At 37.4% G+C, this 18,834-nt stretch overlaps 1 protein-coding gene across 11 annotated transcripts in view; it reads right to left on the minus strand.

Annotated features, from left to right (window-relative positions):
* The window catches only part of COBLL1 (cordon-bleu WH2 repeat protein like 1), a 159,254-nt gene that overhangs the window by 83,413 nt on the left and 57,007 nt on the right, over window positions 1–18,834 (minus strand). Inside the window, exon 1 of one of the 11 annotated variants that reach the window (XM_027589862.2) lies at window positions 6,356–6,406. The exons of the other annotated variants lie outside the window; for them this stretch is intronic. Within the exon in view, the coding sequence (XP_027445663.2) occupies window positions 6,356–6,366 (11 nt within the window). The 5' untranslated portion in view covers window positions 6,367–6,406. Of the gene's footprint in view, window positions 1–6,355; window positions 6,407–18,834 lie in introns of those variants that run through there. 11 annotated transcript variants of the gene reach the window in all.

An 18,834-nucleotide genomic window follows, 5' to 3' on the forward strand; every position in this document is an offset into this window, starting at 1 on the left:
CTCTCCAGAAACCACCATTTTTATCCTTCTATAGAAATAATCCCTTTTATTTGGGGAAGGAATAATCTGGAACTATCCTATTTTTATTAATTAAATGCTTTTATAACTATTCTCAATTCCAAAGTAAATAATCTAATAAAAAGTAAAAAAAACTAGAAATAAAATCTTGCATGCATCATCAGAACTGAAAAATCACAATGAAATTGAAAACCAAATAATATTTACTGAGGAAGAAAGGTCTCTAGGAAAGAGTTTGCCTTCCTATCTCCTTATTTTTTGGTGTTTCTTTATTGCAAGCACAGAATGGCACATTATGCAAAACAATCCCTGTTTACATATTATATACTTTTCATACAGCAACAATGTTCAAATGGCTTACTGTAAATGTTCACAATTCTGACTACAGATCAGTTCAAATTAGTGAAATCTTATTAATGACTGGAAGCTTGCTGAATCCAGGTACTTTAACGCTCTAGTTTAGTGCTACCTCCTGAAGGATCTAGAATATTTTTGGCACAGAGAAGATGCTTAATAAAATATTGTTGAATGAATGAATGATGTCTCTTCAGATACACACACACTGAGTCAGGTGCTCAAATATTTTCCCAATCAAAAAAAAAATTCTAATTTCTTAACAACATGCTGAAATATGATAGTTGATATATTTGGTGTGAAATGAAAGTTTCACCATCTGACCCCGATTCTCAGAAAACAAGGAGAACTTGCAAAGGAATAAATTATTCTCAATCATAAAAAATCTGGTTGTTAAGCAATGTAGACAACCAACCAACCACGAGTATTCCTAACATCTATAAACCATTAAGAGTTCTCTTCCTCCTCCCGTCTATCATAAAGAGTCTTAACTTTCACTAACATTTTCTCACATTGTTAGTTTGACAACTCCCCCAAAGAAATTATTTTATATATATTCTCCCCAATATCAGCCATGTATTTTATATTCCTGTGTATGAAAAAGGTCAAATGATAGATGAATTAAAATGTGCTCACTGATAGAGTAAGCATAAAGTTAAAGGTAATGAATGATACTTAGGGGACCCCTGGGTGGCTCAGTCAGTTAAGTGTCTGCCTTTGGCTCAGGTCATGATCCCAGGGTCCTGGGATCGAGCCCTGTGTCAGGCTCCCTGCTCAGAGGGGAATCTGGTTCTCCCTCTGCCCCTCCCTATTGCTTATGCTCTCTTTCTCTCTCCCTTGCTCTCTGTCTGAAATAAATAAAGTCTTAAAAAAAGTAATAATACTTTGGAAAGAACTCTGAACCAGAAGGTAATAGGAGTTTTTCCCACACACACTACCATACAACACCATTTATTAAGCTACCATCACTAGTTTTGGGTAGAAAAACAGCATTTCCTGCACTCAAAAAATTAATAGCTTATTATTTTACTCAATTATACATGAAAAGTCCCAAATTGAAAAGTCCCAGATGTTACCTTGTTCTCCCTTTCTCTTTCTATCTTCAGTTTAATCAATCAATGAGCACTGGTGAAGCCCCCATAATAACATCAATAGTGCAACTCATTAAGCTACAATAGGTGGGAAACTATGTATGCCTTATAGTTATTTCTTACAACCACCTTGCAGAGTTGCTTTTTACTGTATGGTACAGCATAAGGAATGAATTCCTGAGAGGAGAATTAACTTGTCCTCAGTCACAGTAAACTGCAGATCTAGTTTTTAAACTCAGGGTAGTTGATTTCTGCACCCATTTCCTTTCCCCCGCCATTCCACTACTGAATCTCCTACTGTGTGTCTGGGACTGATGAAACAACAATCTGAGGTCTTAAAATTCTATCTGGAATGACAGAAAAAAAACTGTATGAACCTATTCAATAAATATAATTTATTATTTTCTCCGGAACAATCTCTAAAAGAAGCCCTGGGCTCACCAGAAGAAAACCATGAGACGTGGATGCTAAGGACTAATTCATTAGAACCACACTTTCACAATCTATAAAACCACAGTTAGTCTTTTCAAGTAAAGGAAATCACACACATTCTGAAAAGTAAATTATGTGTCATCTGCCTGGTTTAAGCAACCTAAAATACTATTTCCAGCCCTCCTAACCACCATATATTTCAGCGTCACAGAAAGGTAGCTAATTTAGGGTAGAAATACTGTAAAATCTATTGCAATTCTTCCTCCCAAGAAACAACAGAAGGAAATGACAAAGAAACATACAGTAGTCTCATTCATTTATACAAACTTTCCCTGAGGAAATAGGCGGACCTAGAAACAAAGGCATATATAACATGCCAAGTACTGGTGGTCAATACAGCACAAAGTCTTCAAAAATAGCTCTCAGAATATCAAAGCCATTAAAACAACTTTAGCACAAGAATTCTGGTATAATAGGTGTGTCCTGTATTATGAATGCCAAGATAAAGGAGCTAAAATAATAACTGACGTTCACTTTTTGATCCTAAAATAAAAACCAATTGGATATATTGCAATGCTCTCACAAAAAGATCATTATATGCTACTTTTTGTCCTGAAAATTTCATAAGTATCATTCACTTTATTCTTACTCTAGTGTCTTAATCTCTTTCTACCATGTTTCTTAAGGAAAAGTTCAAAAGTAAAAAATAAAAATTAGAAAATATAAAGACTGTTACTTATATTTTATCACAAAAGCAAAACTAATCCTTTATTTCTTTTTGATGGACTGTGGCTTATTTTCATGAAGTTGATGGGATATCTTATGTCTGCACTTCAAGAAATGATAGCTGACTTTGACCAACTTGTTTTCCAACTATGAAAATTGGAAAAGCATGATTCTGTGATTCCACAAGAATAATTAAAAAAAAAACAGCCAAATGTAATCACTCATCAATTAATCTTCAAAAATTTTTTTTTATTTAAACAATAGTTTTATTTTGCTTTCTAGCATTTCTCTTTGGGAAAAAAATAGAACTTAGCTACATTTTCACAAAAAGTCAAAACTTTTAACAAGTTACCTCAACAAATGGAATCACCAGTGGACCATCCAGATGACTTGAGAGTTTTAGGATATAATTGACAATAGGCTAAGGTTTAAAAGAAAGGGGGGAGGGGAAGTCATTACTAAGTACATCATTGTGGGAAAGTTGAAAACAGTTGGGGTTTCGAAAGAATGAGTTTCTAGTTGTGTATCTCCATATATACGGCTTTTGGACTAACCACTGCCTCTTTTCTTTGTGTGAATAAATATCCTCTTTCCTTTGACAAAGTTAAACAGCACTAGGAAGGCATCTAAACATTCCATTTAAAGTCATGACTATATAACTCTAAGACTGTGCAGAAAACACCCAAATTTAATCCTAAAGTCTGATGCATAATCATTTCAAACATGAAAATGCAATATAATCATACTCTTAATGTTGAATGTATAATGAGTTTGTGTTAAATAATTCTGTTACTCACCTTAGTTTTTTTCCTTATTCCATCTGGTTCAGTAATTTGCTTTCTAAAGAACATATGCTTTGTGGGAGTAAATAAGATACCACAGAGGTATATTCTCCTCTTTCTTATTAATGACATCATTAAATCTGCCTATTTATAGTCTCAATTATCTGACCTCATGGCCTACATGGATAAATGGATTTGCTTAGTTTATAATCCTCAGTGTGTGCTTAGCAGCAAATAACCAGACAGATAATAACTTGATACATCTTTTTGATCTTTAAAATATGGTGAGACTGCATTTTCTGTTATTTTTATATGTGTGTTTTAAATGTGATAAGGTTTGTGATTAAAATTGAAAAACATAAATCTCATGTATTTATTTCTATAGGAAAACTAAATCTGAATTACACAAGTCAGATTTCTACAAGGTATTCAGAAACATAGCCCCTATTTAAAAAAGTAACCACTCTGATCCTAATGAATTAATTATTTTCCAGGTTTTAGATATATTTTATAACAGCAAGTTCATTTATAATTTCAACACTTAGAATCTTTCCTGGGTACAAATAATTGTTACTTCTCCATTCTCTAAGGTTTTTGTCACTTTATAACTTCTAGGAAGACTTCTTTAAATGCTGAATAGCGGGCGCCTGGGTGGCTCAGTCGGTTAAGCGTCTGCCTTCGGCTCGGGTCATGATCCCGGGGTCCTGGGATCGAGTCCCGCATCGGGCTCCCTGCTCTGTGGGGAGCCTGCTTCTTCTTCTCCTCCCCACTTGTGCTCTCTCACTATCTCTGTCTCTCTCTCTCAAATAAATAAAATCGAAAAAAAAATTAAAAAAATAAAAAATAAAATAAATGCTGAATAGCTGTAGGAAATACCTTTGCACACTGTTAGTGGAAAGGTAAACTGGTATAGGCACTATGGAAAAGAGTATAGAGTTACCTCAAAAAATTAAAAATAGAACTACCGTATGATCCAGCAATCCCATGTCTGGATACATTATCAAATGAAATGAAAAGAGGATTTCAAAGAGATAACTTCACTCCCATGGTCATTACAGCACTATTTCATAATAGCCAGGACATGGAAACAAGTGCCCATCAATGGATGAATGAATAAAGCAAATGTGGCATATAAATGCAATGAAATATTACTCAGCCATGAAAAGAGGAAAGAAATTCTGCCATTTATGACAACAAGGATGAAACTTCAGGGTATTATGCTAAGTGAAATAAGTCAGACAGAGAAAGACAAATACTGTATCATATCACTATATGTGGAATCTAAAAGCTCTGAACTCAGAAAGAGACTAGAATGGGGGTTTCTGGGGCTAAGGGGTGGAGGAAATGGGGAGATGCTAGACAAAGGGTACAAACTTCTAATTACAAGATGAATAAGTTCTGGAACTGTAATGTATAGCAGGGTGATTACAGTTAATAATACTGTATTATATATTTGAAAAGTGCTAAGGGAGATCTTAACCATAAAAAACGGGGGTGCCTGGGTGGTGCAGGCAGTTGAGCATCTGACTCTTGGTTTCAGTTCAGGTAGTGATCGCAGGGTTGTGGGACTGAGCCCAGCACTGGGCTCCAAGCTCAGTGTGGAATCTGCTTAAGATTCTCACTCTCCCTCTGTTCCATTCTCTCAATCTCTCTCTAAAATAAATTTTAAAAAAAAGTGGTAATTATGTGATGTGAACTTAGCTGAAGTTCTGGTGGGAATCATTTCACAATACATAGGTGTATCATATCAACACACTGTACATCTTAAACTTATACAATGTTATATGCCAATTATATCTTAATAAAGCTGGGAAAAAATACTTTGTACCACAAGACAACGTTAGTTCACTTTCTTTACCTTATTATTTAAGTCCACAGACTCCAGTGGGAACTATCTGGAGTTTCAATTAAAGGGAGCATTTTGATTATCCACAGATATTCCACCCCAAAATTTGAGCATACACAAAAAGACTTTTCACGTTTAAGATTACATTACACCAGGCATCTATTTAAAGGATGAGGTTAGTGTGGTCCCTAAAAAGAGAATGAAGTTTTAGCACACACATTTTTACAAAGGAAATACAGTATTATGAGCAAAATGATGAGTTGGGTTGTTTCCTTTGGTTAGTTAAGTAAGCAAAATCATACAATCAAGTACCAACCAAGTCATAATTTCCACTCACAACCTTCTTATTCATGGATCATACTGACAGAGTTAATATTACACCCAGGGTCTGCTCTAAGAGTAATGTATGAAGGACAGGTTGTGTTTGTTTAATTTAGGCAAATCTGAATGCTATTTTTACTCACTAAAGAGGTGTTAATACAGAAAGAACCCATGCCAGTATGGTCTTGAAAAAAAGAACACCAACCTGGGGTTCAAAATGCTAATTATAGTTTGAATTTCTTGTTAAGTAACATAATACCACTAATCTCAGTTTACTTATTTACTGACATTGAATGAAGAAAATATTTTAAGTATGCTTTATAGGGTTCTTGTATTATAAGAGACAGTGATTAGTACTTGGTAAAACTGAAAGCTCTAGATAACTATAATTATATTATTTATTGAAATGTTCATAATTTGAAAGGAATGTCACCATGGCTTAAAGCTTGAAAGTATATCAAATAAAAATATAATACACAACAGTAATTATATATACACACAGAGTTTAATGGATTAAGTATATTTAAATTTTTCTTCTTTTCCAAAAAGCATAAATTACATCATTGCATATACATCTAATGTGTCAAGGAAAATAAATGTATAAATTGTCAATTCCCAAAACCATTAAGTTCTTCAGCTTTTTCTATAAAAATTCTGACAGAGTTCTCAGATATATTAAAATGTTTATAAGTAGTAATAGCTCAAAGAAAAACATTAGACCATTTTCAAAAGCAGAGGCTGAGGAAGTTTAAGTTATTATAAGTTTACAAGTCATAGGTACTTACAATTCTTTCATAAAATCTCTATGAAATGGTACCGTTCCTTTGGCTATGTACTCTTAGAGAATGCTACACCAACTGTCCTGTTCTGTTACTGACTCTACTGTTTATCTTGTGCGTCAGTGCCAGGCACTCCTTACCTCTGGCAAATATGTAAAAGAAGGAATTTACTGGTCTTTCAAAATCATTTTGGGAATGATCATGTAACATTTTCACAGGTTCCTTTTCTAAAGAGAATGTGTTTTATGTATAGTTTTAAAAAGTTGCTCCTTATTTAGCAGTTTAAAAACTAGAGAATTCACTGTTTTTATGTTTATATAAAATTACAAATTCTTGCAGATTCTCAACATATACGATTCTTTAAATTTTAAAGTCACACCTCACTAGATAATTTAATTAATCGTTAGATGCTAGTGCTCAGAAACACATCTGTAGGATATTTAAGAAAAATCTTTAAAACTATTTGTAGGATGGTAATTTGAAGAAAGCTGGGTAAACAAACAAAATTAAAATTCAGAGAAAAGCTCAGGTATTTGATTTTGTAAAAATGAAAAGGGAACAGGCCTATTTCCTGCAGAAGCCCTAACACTTCTCTCAGTTTGTTCAAGGCAAACACCATTTCCCAACATAAAAACCCAATACAGCCAATGGAAGCTGATACTTGAGTTATATGGTTTTACTCCTACCAGACTAGAAGACTATGGCCCTGAAGTGAATGAAGTAGCATCTGAAAGGCTAGATTTTAAAGTCCTTTTATAAATCAAAGGTCATCTTTGTAACAATTCAGATTTTTTAAGGATATTCAAAATCAAATACAGATTATTCAAATAATAGCAACAGAAACTGTGGTCCAAAATTACATGTCCCATTATTTTCACTCAGAGAGCATTATTTCTTTTTCCACATGTGCAGTACTGTCTTTGATGCAAGCTACGGCCTCAAATAAACCAAGGACTTCCACTGGAACACCCTTCCAGTTTTGATGGGAATCAATGGTCTCCAAAAGAGCCCCAGCTATTTTTCACCTACATCCCTCTCCCACAGCAAAACCTCTTTAAAAGAATGTCTATACTTTTTATGTCTACTTCCTTAAGCTCATATCGGCTCATGAGTCCACTCCCATTTGGCTGGCATTCCTACCCTTACTGATAACTGGCCTATAGTTTTATTATCACCAAATACCCTTATGTTGCTCTGGGTAAAAACAGACCTTGTTTCTGTTCTTATCTCACTTGACTTCTTAGCACTAATCTAAATATCTGATATTACCAATCCTGAAATCTCTTCCTGGAACTAGATTCCTACATATCATACCTTCTGGTTTGCCAAGAGAGCCACAATTTGCCTCTGTTGTCCCTGCTTTAGTATAGTAGTTGAGTTCTAGTAAAACCCAAATCCCACCACACCCCTGCTTCATTTTCAAAGGTGTTCCACATTGCATTATCAATTACATGGTCACCCTACCTGGGGTATTACTGCCCATTTTCTTTCTTTCTTTTTTTTTTTTTAAGATTTTATTTATTTATTTAAAAGAGAGCATGAGCCGGGGGGAGGAGTAGAGGGAGTGGAAGAAGCAGTCTCCCAGCTGAGCGGGAAGACTGACTTGGGGCTCAATCCCAGGACTCTGACTTCATTACTGAGCCAAAGGCAGATGCTTAACCAACCGAGCCCCTCAGACGCTCCAGCCCATTTTCTTTTTATCTCTCTTGGCTGTCTAATTATGCGTGTCAAATCTGGCAATGCCAAAAGCGAAATCTTACCTTCTCCTCCCTTAGTTTTCCCATCTCAATAAACAGCCCCAGGAAAGCCAAGAATCTAAGAATTAACTTTGCTTCTTCTCCTCACATGTAGGTCAAAATTGGTTCTGAATCCATACACTCACTCTCCGTTACAACCTCGGGTCAACCTGCCACCCCTCCCACACATACCACCAGTACAGTCTCCCCGCCTCTGCTCTCACTAGGCAATCCAATCTCTTCTAAACACTTCAACAGTGATCGTTTTTAAACATAAACTCAGTCAACTCATTCTCTGTTGTAAATCCCCCAAAGGCTTCCTATGGTTCTAAGAGAAAAATCCCAAAGCTTCATCAGTGCATAAAACCCAACCAGACTGGCCCTATCTGGGTCTCGCACGCCTTTCATTAGCCTTCTGTGCACTAGCAACATGGACGTTCTTGTAGGTCTGTCATTCATAAGCATCCCAACCTTAGGGGCTTTGCCTTTGCTCTTCCCCAGACCTAGAATTCTTTTCCCCCTGTGCTTTCCTCTTTCCTCATCACTCAGATCTCATTTTAAATGTTAACTTCTCATAAAGACTTTCAGGGATCTTGTCTAAAGCAGCAAACCATTTGCTATTACATCATCCTATTTTTTTTTGCATTTTATTATGTTATGTTAATCACCATACATTACATCATTAGTTTTTTTTAGTTCACTTGCTATTTTATTTTTTTTAATAATTTTTTATTGTTATGTTAATCACCATACATTACATCATTAGTTTTTGATGTAGTGTTCCATGATTCATTGTTTGTGCATAACACCCAATGCTCCACGCAGAATGTGCCCTCTTTAATACCCATCACCAGGCTAACCCATCCCCCCACCCCCTCCCCTCTAGAACCCTCAGTTTGTTTCTCAGAGTCCATAGTCTCTCATGGTTCGTCTCCCCCTCCAATTTCCCCCCTTCATTTTTCCCTTCCTACTATCTTTTTTTTAACATATAATGTATTATTTGTTTCAGAGGTACAGGTCTGTGATTCAACAGTCTTGCACAATTCACAGCGCTCACCATAGCACATACCCTCCCCAATGTCTATCACCCAGCCACCCCATCCCTCCCACCTCCCACCACTCCAGCAACTCTCTTGTTTCCTGAGATTAAGAATTCCTCATATTAGTGAAATCATACATCATCCTATTTTAATTCTCATTAAAGCATTTATCTCTGTTATTTTTCTTCTATTTATTTTTTCTGGCTGTTCTCACAAAACCCTGCTCCCACCCCATCCCTCCTCCACTCCCTAGAATCAAAATTCTGGGAAGAGATACCTTGCTAGTCTTTCCACTGCAGGATGTCTCCCAGCTTCCCATAGACACTCAGATCCTGGCAGGATTATCTGGTCCGAACAGGAGGGTCCCTGGGAGCTCCTCTAGCAATAAGGCCCTTTAGCTCCTGCAGCAGAGACCCCATGGACTGGGATTCCTCTCCTAGCCACCGTTTCAATAAACCAGTCTAGAAGGAGAGAAGAGCTAAGATGGTAGAGTTCTACCAGTATAGATGCAAAATTGAAAGGAGAGTAGAGATGTATGTGTTAAGAAGGAAATATGGGGTAGGCCCCCATCTGTGGGAAGGTTCTCTAGGCTGCACTCTGGCCTACTGAGAACAGTTTGCTTCATGCACTTCTTATATTTTAAAAGGCAGAAATATGATATAATTATTCTTTCTGTAGTTTAAATAGTCCACTATCCTATAATTCAAGCAAAGTGCTACTTTTGCTTAAATGCGGAAGCTGTCTGGCAAGATAGTGCTGACTACCTGGGCGGATTCCTAGCTTAACCATTAACTGGTCATGTGATCTAGAGCAAGTTATTTATCCTCACTCTATCTTAGATCCACTTCTGTAAAATGGGGTAATAATAATACCTACGCAGGGGTTTAATATGCTAATATAAAGAAAGTTCTCAGCACAGTGTCTGCAGCATAGAAATCGCTACTACTTATTGACCATTCTAATGCCCCAAAAGAAAACAGAAGCAGGCCTTTGCGATAAACATTTTTGACAGTAAAATTAATTCTATGCAATCCCTTAAAAAGAGTGTATCAGTTTAAAAAATGTAAATCTATAACTTATTAGTCAATTTACACTTAAAGATACAAACATAAATATAGACACACTTCTTTTTAAAGGCCTCTGGGTGGAATGCATGGAAAATTTTTATGAGATTTTTCATGAGGGCTTTTTCTAGATCAACTTTTTTAGCATGGCTTCCTCTCAGAAAATAATTAATTAAACATTAATTTTAAAGCTAAATATGATTATTTTCCTTTGTTCCTAGGATATTGGGTTATAAGCTCTACAAAGACACAGATATTATTATATTATTATCACTGCATTGTACGGACAGAAGCTGCAGTACTCCTATTCATTTAGCAACCACTCTACTTTTGTATATTTTCATCTTTGTGCCTTATTTAGAAACCAAATGATGTTTGCCCTGGGAGGCACTGCCAGTGTCTCTGCTGGGTGAAGTGGAAATCCAAAAGGCAGAGTAAGCAACAGACACAGTGGAGATGCTATGTTTTCATGAAGACATGCCTTGTGCGGTCTCTGGGCAAGAAGTAAATATAATTCTCAGTCAATAATTTGCTCTTCCACTTAGTCAAACGCCAGAACAGACACCCTTTAAGAATACCTTGCCTGTGATGTGCGTATTTTCCCCTGGGCGTTATCCTTCGTCTTGGGAGAATTTCAAATAGACACTTGCCCCCTCCAGAATTTTACCGGCAGTGAGCAATCTGTTTCCTTCCATAATATTCTGAATTTCATGTTTCATTTTAATTGTGAAAGTAATTTTCACTACTTTAAAATCAAAAGCACAAAGATCCAGCACCTTACATGCACATCATAATGAATACCACATAGAGAAAAACAGACATTTATCTTCTTTGCAGTGATTTATTAGACTTTTTTTTTTTTATCAGAAAGACTTTTATTTTTTAGGTGTTCTATATCCATAGGACAAAAAAGGCACAATAATGCCCTATGTCCCCCCAAAAAAGTACATGGATACTAATGGATAAGGCTGGAGCAGTTCTGTAAAAGGTCACTAAAAATAAAATTGCTATTAACAAATAGTAGCGGTACTGAGCTAACATTTTGCAGGGGAGGGGAGCTGCAGAGGGAGAGGGAAAGAAAGAATCTTAAGCAGACTCCACACCCAATGCATGAGCCGGACACAGGCTTGATCTCATAACCCTGAGATCATGACCTGAGCTGAAATCAAGAGTTGGATGCTTAACCTATTGAGCCACCCAGGAGCCCTAACATTTTAATTTTTAGATAAAAGAATGCTTTGGCATCGTCACGATCCCACACACTGTGCACTTACTGCAGCCGAGGCTTTTTGTAAAGTGCTTCTCAAGCATTCTTTCATCCTTTCGCACAATAAGCCAAACAGGCATTCTGCTCATGTGTGAGATACCTGAGGATAGGAACTATTTAGAGAGTCAATGAGGCACCTAGGTGGCAGTATTTGAATCCAGAACCTATACTCTATCCATTAAACTTAAAGTCTAAATAAATTTCAAATGTGCTCCAAATTAAATTTTCCACCCCGATCTTATTTTCTTAAGATTTATTTATTTGACACACAGAGAGAGACAGCTAGAGAGGGTACACAAGCAGGGGGATTGGGAGAGGGAGAAGCAGGCTTCCTGCGGAGCAGGGAGCCCGATGCAGGGCTTGATCCCAGGGTCCTGGGGTCATGACCTGAGCCGAAGGTAGATGCTTAACGACTGAGCCACCCAGGCGCCCCAACCTGATTTTATTTTAAAGGCCTGAACTGTGAAATGACTTATCTATAGGTACTCCGTACTCAAAAAAAAATTTTTTAAAGCATGAGGGAACTACATGCACAGGGAAAAACCAATAAAGTTGATTTATTTTCAACAGATATCAAGAGCATAAGATATTCAAATCTCTCTGCTTTTTAGAAAAAATGTAAAAATTATTTCCTAAATAACTGATGACATTATCAGTGTATATATTTTTTAAACTGAACAAAGCCATGCATTATTTTCTTAATGGTGTTTTTTCTTTAACCTCCGAGAAGACTATCCAGTAGAAAAAAAGGAATCTTGGGGGCACCTGGGAGGCTCAGTTGTTAAGCGTCTGCCTTCTGCTTAGGTCATGATCCCAGGGTCCTGGGATCGAGCCCAGCATCAGGCTCCCTGCTCCACGGGAAGCCTGCTTCTCCCTCTCCCACTCCCCCTGCTTGTGTTCCCTCTCTCGCTGTGTCTCTCTCTGTCAAATGAATAAATAAAATCTTTAAAAAAAAAAAAAAAAGGAATTTTTATCCTTATAATTTATTAGGGCATTTTTCATTTAAACAATACTTCTAATTCCCTTGTTACTTTGTATTGCCTTTTATGTTTTATAATTTTAGATTTCCAGATTACAAAAGTATGAATAATCTTTTTTTTTTTTTTTTAAAGACTTTATTTGAGAGAGAAAGAGAACACAAGTTGGGGGAGGAGCAGACGGAGAGGGAGAAGCAGGCTCCCTGATGCGGGGCTCGATCCCAGGATCCTGGGATCATGACCTGAGCCGAAGGCAGAGGCTTAATCAACTGAGCCACCCAGGTGCCCCAAGTATGAATAATCTTAATGACTATAATCTTAATTATAGTGTTTAATTCTCAGTATTATTATGGTTATGTTTAAAATGTTATCAATAGTTCAGTAGATTGTCTGGCTTTTCAAGATTATTTTCCTTATATTATGCAAAGGGAAGATTAAGCCTTCAGTATATGATTATGATGACTGTATGTGGGGACTTCCATGAAATAATCCAACAAGTGACAAAATCCCACAGTTCTTTCAGAGAGGCAGGACAAACGCCTCTTGGGTTGTGGGCTGTGGCCCCCAGCAGTGTCAGGAACTCATGTTCTGGCTGCCTGGCCAGATCTAGATACTAAAAATCCAGACACTAAAATCTCTTCTTCCATCCCAGACATTCCAAACACACCCGAGATTTAGATCAGACATTATAATTCAAGAGACACAAAGTTAAAACCATCAAACACCAGGGGCACCTGGGTGGCTCAGTAGGTTTAGCATCTGTCTTTGGCTCAGATCATGGGATCAAGACCCATGTGGGGGACATCGAGCTCAGTGGGTACTCTGCTTTTCCCTCTCCCTCTGCCCTTCCCCCCCCCACTTGTGTGTACTCTCTCTCTCTCTCTCTCTCTCTCTCTCTCTCTCTCTCTCTCTCTCTCAAATATAGAATCTAGGGAAGGGGAAAAAAAAAATCAAACCCCAATCATGGGAGTGGATGTTATCACACACTCCACAGGTGCTGAGGTGCACAAACTTAGTTCTGCCTTGAGGCCGACTTGAGGAAGGGGTGGTAGCAGCAAGACCAGGATCCAGGGCAAGACCAGGATCTAGGCAAGAGAAGCAGCAGGTCCAAGTGGGCCACCAAAACCTTCTATGGCTTCCTTTCTCCCCTCAGGTTCTGGTGATTTCTCTCATTTCACAGCATTCACAGCACTTAACTCTTAACTTCATTCATATTAATTTTATAGACTGACTAAAATGCTAAGTTTTCATTTATGCATGTTTTATATTCTCAAACAAGATCCTTGAGGAAGGGAGTGCTATTACCATAGGCACAGCACGGGGAAGCTACTCAAACACTATGTATATAATCCTAGATTGTCTTACTGATCTATGTTTGTGTCTGTATTTTGAATCTGTAATTAAATTTTAGTTCCTTTCTTTAAGGAATTCACAGATATTTCTTCAGTCCCACAAGTTCCTTACACATTGCTAAAGCATATACCCAGTTCCCAGTATACATATTTTGTACAGCTCCTTCTGTGAAACCCTTAGTGATATGTGCGCATCTGTTGTCCAAAACACTCGTTCTCCAAAAAAGGCCAGTTCTAATGTTAATTCCTCTAAGACACCCCCAATCTCTCCCCCTTCCTCCCACTGAATACCCTAGTTCCCTGTCCTGTGTTCACTGAACACTTAGAAAAGGACACTCACTTATTACACATCATCTATTTCCCATCCTACATTATGGATTATTTAAGGCAAAAAATTTGTGATTTTCATTTTGTTATTCCATTGGTATTAGAAGAGTCAATAAGTGATTTTTAAAATAATGAATATAAAGGCTAAATTTATCTGGAAAAGTAGTCAGATAGTCATGAGAATACTTCTAGAGACTCCCATGATGAATTGAAGTAGTCAAAGATTTAAAGAGTTGGGCTTTTTTTTGTTTGGTTTTTGTTTGTTTTGTTGTTTTTAAAGGCAAAGCTCTTCATGATTAACCGGGGACTGAGCCACAACTTCCAGCAGGGGTTAATACCGAAAGTTCCACCAGTTCCACCAAACATTTTTCATGTGAGCTAGGAGCTCCAAAAGTGAGAGATAATGTAACTGCTGGTAGTTGCTATGGTAGCAAAAATAAACCTTGTACAGATATTCCAGTCATCCTTTAACTATGCTTTCTACTTGCTGGGGGTTTTCAGTGCTGTTTGAGCCCAAGAAAGGGGGGAAAAAAAATCTGTGGCTTATTCTCCAGGAAGAAAATAGGAAGCTGATACATGAATTACAGCTGAAGTCTTCTTTGATTAATAAATAGCTAGAGGAAATCCCCACCCCCCCAAAAGGCAGCTGAAGATAAAGAGATTGAAATGAAACAGTGACATTATAAAAATAAATCTAGCTTTTCAGATGCATATATGTCTTAGGTTCAATTTAGAGTTTTTCTAAGTATACAAATAATTCTTGTTAACAAAGTTGACCCTACTGTATGGAGAAATGAATCAGGGATCACATGGATTAAAACTCCAGGAACGGGGCGCCTGGGTGGCTCAGATGGTTGGGCGACTGCCTTCGGCTCGGGTCATGATCCCAGGGTCCTGGGATCGAGTCCTGCATCGGGCTCCCTGCTCGGTGGGGAGCCTGCTTCTCCCTCTGCCTCTCTCTCTCTCTCTCTCTCTCATGAATAGATAAATAAAATCTTTAAAAAAAAAACAAAAACAAAAAAAAACTCCAGGAACGTGGAGGGCTCCTTCTACACTTGGGAGTCCCTTTTGACTGCCATATTCAACAAGGTATTTTACACACACAAAGAGAATGGACTCATGCTCAGTAGTACTGGAAATGAACTAAAATATGCAGTCCTGCCATAAATACACACAAAGCATCTCAAGAGTCATGCCAAATAAAACAGAGAATATATATCTATGAAGAAAACATCCCAGAGGAGGTGAGGGTTAACATGGTTTTACAGGAGTTTGATTACAGACGTTGAGATGGAGTGGGAGAGACATTTGGAAAACTGCATATATGAGCAGAGACAGGCATAAGCGGGACTTGGAAAATAGCAAGTAGCTCATTTTATGGGTGGTCTAGCAGGAGTGGCTCAAATAGCCAGTGATAACACTAACAAACAACAACAACAAAAGTCTCAAATCACAGCACAATGAGCCTGAATGAAGTCTATTTCCTAACTCCATACCTCTCGGCCTCAGAATCGTAATTACTGCCACCAAGTGGCTTACGTGTCACTTTTCCAGGTTCTTTCTCACACCAACCCCTACCCATAGCCCTTTCAATAGGAATTCTGGAATTGCTTTCTGATGCCCAAGAAGCTTATGTAGACTGCCTTTTCCTCAGTTATGCCATTTCCATCGCAAACTCCAAATGGCAGATCAGGGGAAGGGAGCAGAGTCAGCATCTTCCTAAATCCCTCTTGCACCTTCCACAGGAATGCATTACTCTAGCTCAAGAGCAACACTCCTCTTCCTCCAAGGGGGTGGCCCTCCAGGTATATTGCTGCTTTACCCACGTTAATCACTTAACTTCAGGTCGCCTTCTACATTGAGGAACTTGACATCTGGCTCATAGTAAACTTACCCTCCGTTTGCTCTCACTTAAATTTCAGAGCTCATATTGATGGTCCACTCAACACCCTATCTACTTCATTGACTTCTTCACCTGTACTCCACCACCACAGGACCTTGTAATTACCTGAAATTTCACCACATGATATATGTCAAACTTTAATATCCTATCCTGATTATAACTTCTTACACCTTTCAAATCTTGTACCTACTCTCTGCACCCCATGAACCTGACCCCTCAAATAAATAACCTAGCTTCATTTACTTGCCACCCACCATACACTACTTGGCAAATCACCTGAGTGATTTCAACTTTCAACTACAATCTCTATTATTTCGCATTCTTTATCCTCCAGCTTATATGGCTCATAAAATCCCAAACTGGAATTACTAAAATAACAAATATCTTCCCTACTCCCATATGAGTTGTCTCAAGAAAGTAAACCCTATAAAATTATTTCATTGATTTCAGACTGTCTCCTCTTATGATTTAGTTTTCTAAAATTTTGTAAGCAAACTGGAAATAAACTATTAGAATTTGAAAATTTTTTTTATATTGAATAAAAGTATCAGCCACCATAACAAATGCTTATCAATTGCTTCCCTAGCATCAATTTCATACTTCTTACACAGTTTAGCTATCCTGGTGACTAGTTGGGATTGATTCCCATTAACCAGCCACATAAGTGGGCCCTAATTACCCTAAAACCAGTAGCAAAATCTCACAACCTTACCACTGAGATTGACAATAACTCAAGACCAACTCAATTAGAGGCTGGCATTACTCTAGCCATAAGCATTGCTATGGAGACTGTCTTAAAGCTGGTCCAGAGGGCAGCCCAGGAGTCTGACAATCTTGAAGAAAGACTGATGTGCAGATGTGACATCTGGAACTGCTGCATCCTTTGTGCGATCATGCATCAGAAGGCCTGGGTTCAAACCCAACTTTCCTCTTCTCCCTCCCCTCCCTTCTATTTAATCTAGAAAAAGGTGATAATGATAGCTTCCATGGAAGTTATGAAAATTACAAAAGATATATGCAAACACTCTACCACTGGGTTATCTAGGCCCACCTTCTCCCTCCAGTAGCACCCATCAGCTGGAGAACTGAAATGGGAGATACTACAATTTAGGCTGATTCAGTTTTATGGTTGGTGGCATGTTGAACAAAAGTCTGTCTAGGGAAAAGAGAAAGCTGGAAATTGAGCCAGCTATTGAAGAAAGTTAAAACGACTGACCCTGGAATTTAGACAGAACAGAGACATAAATGCATGAGAAGCCAGATAACCAGAAAAATAAAATATGTTAAAGATATATAAAGAGAATAGGTTAAACAGGAAAGAAAAGAGAATAAGAATTTGTAGAGTGGAGTTTCTGAATTTATTGTATCAGAGGTATGCTAATTCCTGTTAATAACAAGAGAGATGGTTTAAAGGAGTACAGTAGAGGTTTTCTGATTAAAAACAAAAACATTAAGATAGGGTGGTAGATGGGTCAAATACCCTATCTTAATAAAGATCATAATGGCAGGGTAGAGGGGACAGAGAAAAAACTGTAGATGAGCAGCTATGAATGTGGTCAAGAGTATTTGGCCAGATGGTATGAAGCTCCAAGGCAGTGACATTCTTGAGTTTTATGCCCTCTCTTCCAAGAACATAGAAAAATATGAAGCAAAAAAGAGGGCATAAGGAAAAACCAATATTAATATTACCTCTGTGCCCAGGAGAATAAATATCTTCCAAAGGAAATGCAATCTTTTTGAAGAAACAAGAATCATGTGAGGAAATAAAGGGAAATGGGAAGTTGAAGCCGTGTCTGTCAGAGAGCACGGGTTTAGAAAACAACAGCTATGTGTCTTGTAGCCAACCCATTAGTGGTAGCTAACCCATTAATTCTCAAAACTCTGTTTTTAGCCTTGTATTATTTCTATTCAAATTTCAGAACAGGTGAAAATATAAGAGTAATTTAATTATTACTTAAATATCTACCTGAAAACCTATAATCAGCAAGCCTACTTCTCATATCAAAATCTAGATTGTGATTGCAGATATTCTCTCTGCAATTACCTCTTTTATAGGACATTTTCAAAAATAACTAATAATTGAGTACAAATGGATAATTCTCTAAGATTACTACTTACTTTCTTGCTCTTAAGTTGATGGATGTTTTATACATATTGGCCTGATTACATAACCATGAACACTTCCAAAACAGCCAGCTGGGGGTTTTTTGGTGTGTGTGTGTGTGTGTGTGTGCACGCGTGCGTGCGTTTAAGCTTACCAGTTTTTTCCCCCTTCCTTATACTCAAATGCTTTGAGAGGAAACAGAAGACAAAAATATAAATATCAAGATAAAAATATCAAATATAAATACCCTTTGTAACTAAACATGAATGAAGAGACTCCTTCAATTTTTTCCCTTAAGCTTTAATAACTGGTATTATATTTGCTTACTAAATATAAAAGCTTTAAAAAAAAAGGAAGCGACTACACAAGGAACTCAAGAAAAAAATGGTTTATATAATATAGCATCCATCAGTGAGGGGAAAGTGCTTTGGAGAACTATTTCTCTCTAGAAACCAGTTAAACTTTTGATAGGTTTAAGCACCTGAACTAAAAACAATGCTAAAAGACAGAACACTAGCCTAGAAATTACTTCCTTTCCACACTCTGCAAAACTTGAACTATTACCTTCTCATGTACTTTCCACAGGATAACTCCCTTCAGAAATCCCCAGGAAAATGCATATCGAAATTACTTCCATTCAGAAAAAAATGTATATAACTATAAAGGTATGTTTACATTGTGTACTCATGCTTGATTCTCTGCAGCTTATCTCTAA

The sequence above is a fragment of the Zalophus californianus genome, chromosome 3 (assembly GCF_009762305.2).
Source record: "Zalophus californianus isolate mZalCal1 chromosome 3, mZalCal1.pri.v2, whole genome shotgun sequence".
In the NCBI taxonomy this organism is placed as follows: domain Eukaryota; kingdom Metazoa; phylum Chordata; class Mammalia; order Carnivora; family Otariidae; genus Zalophus; species Zalophus californianus.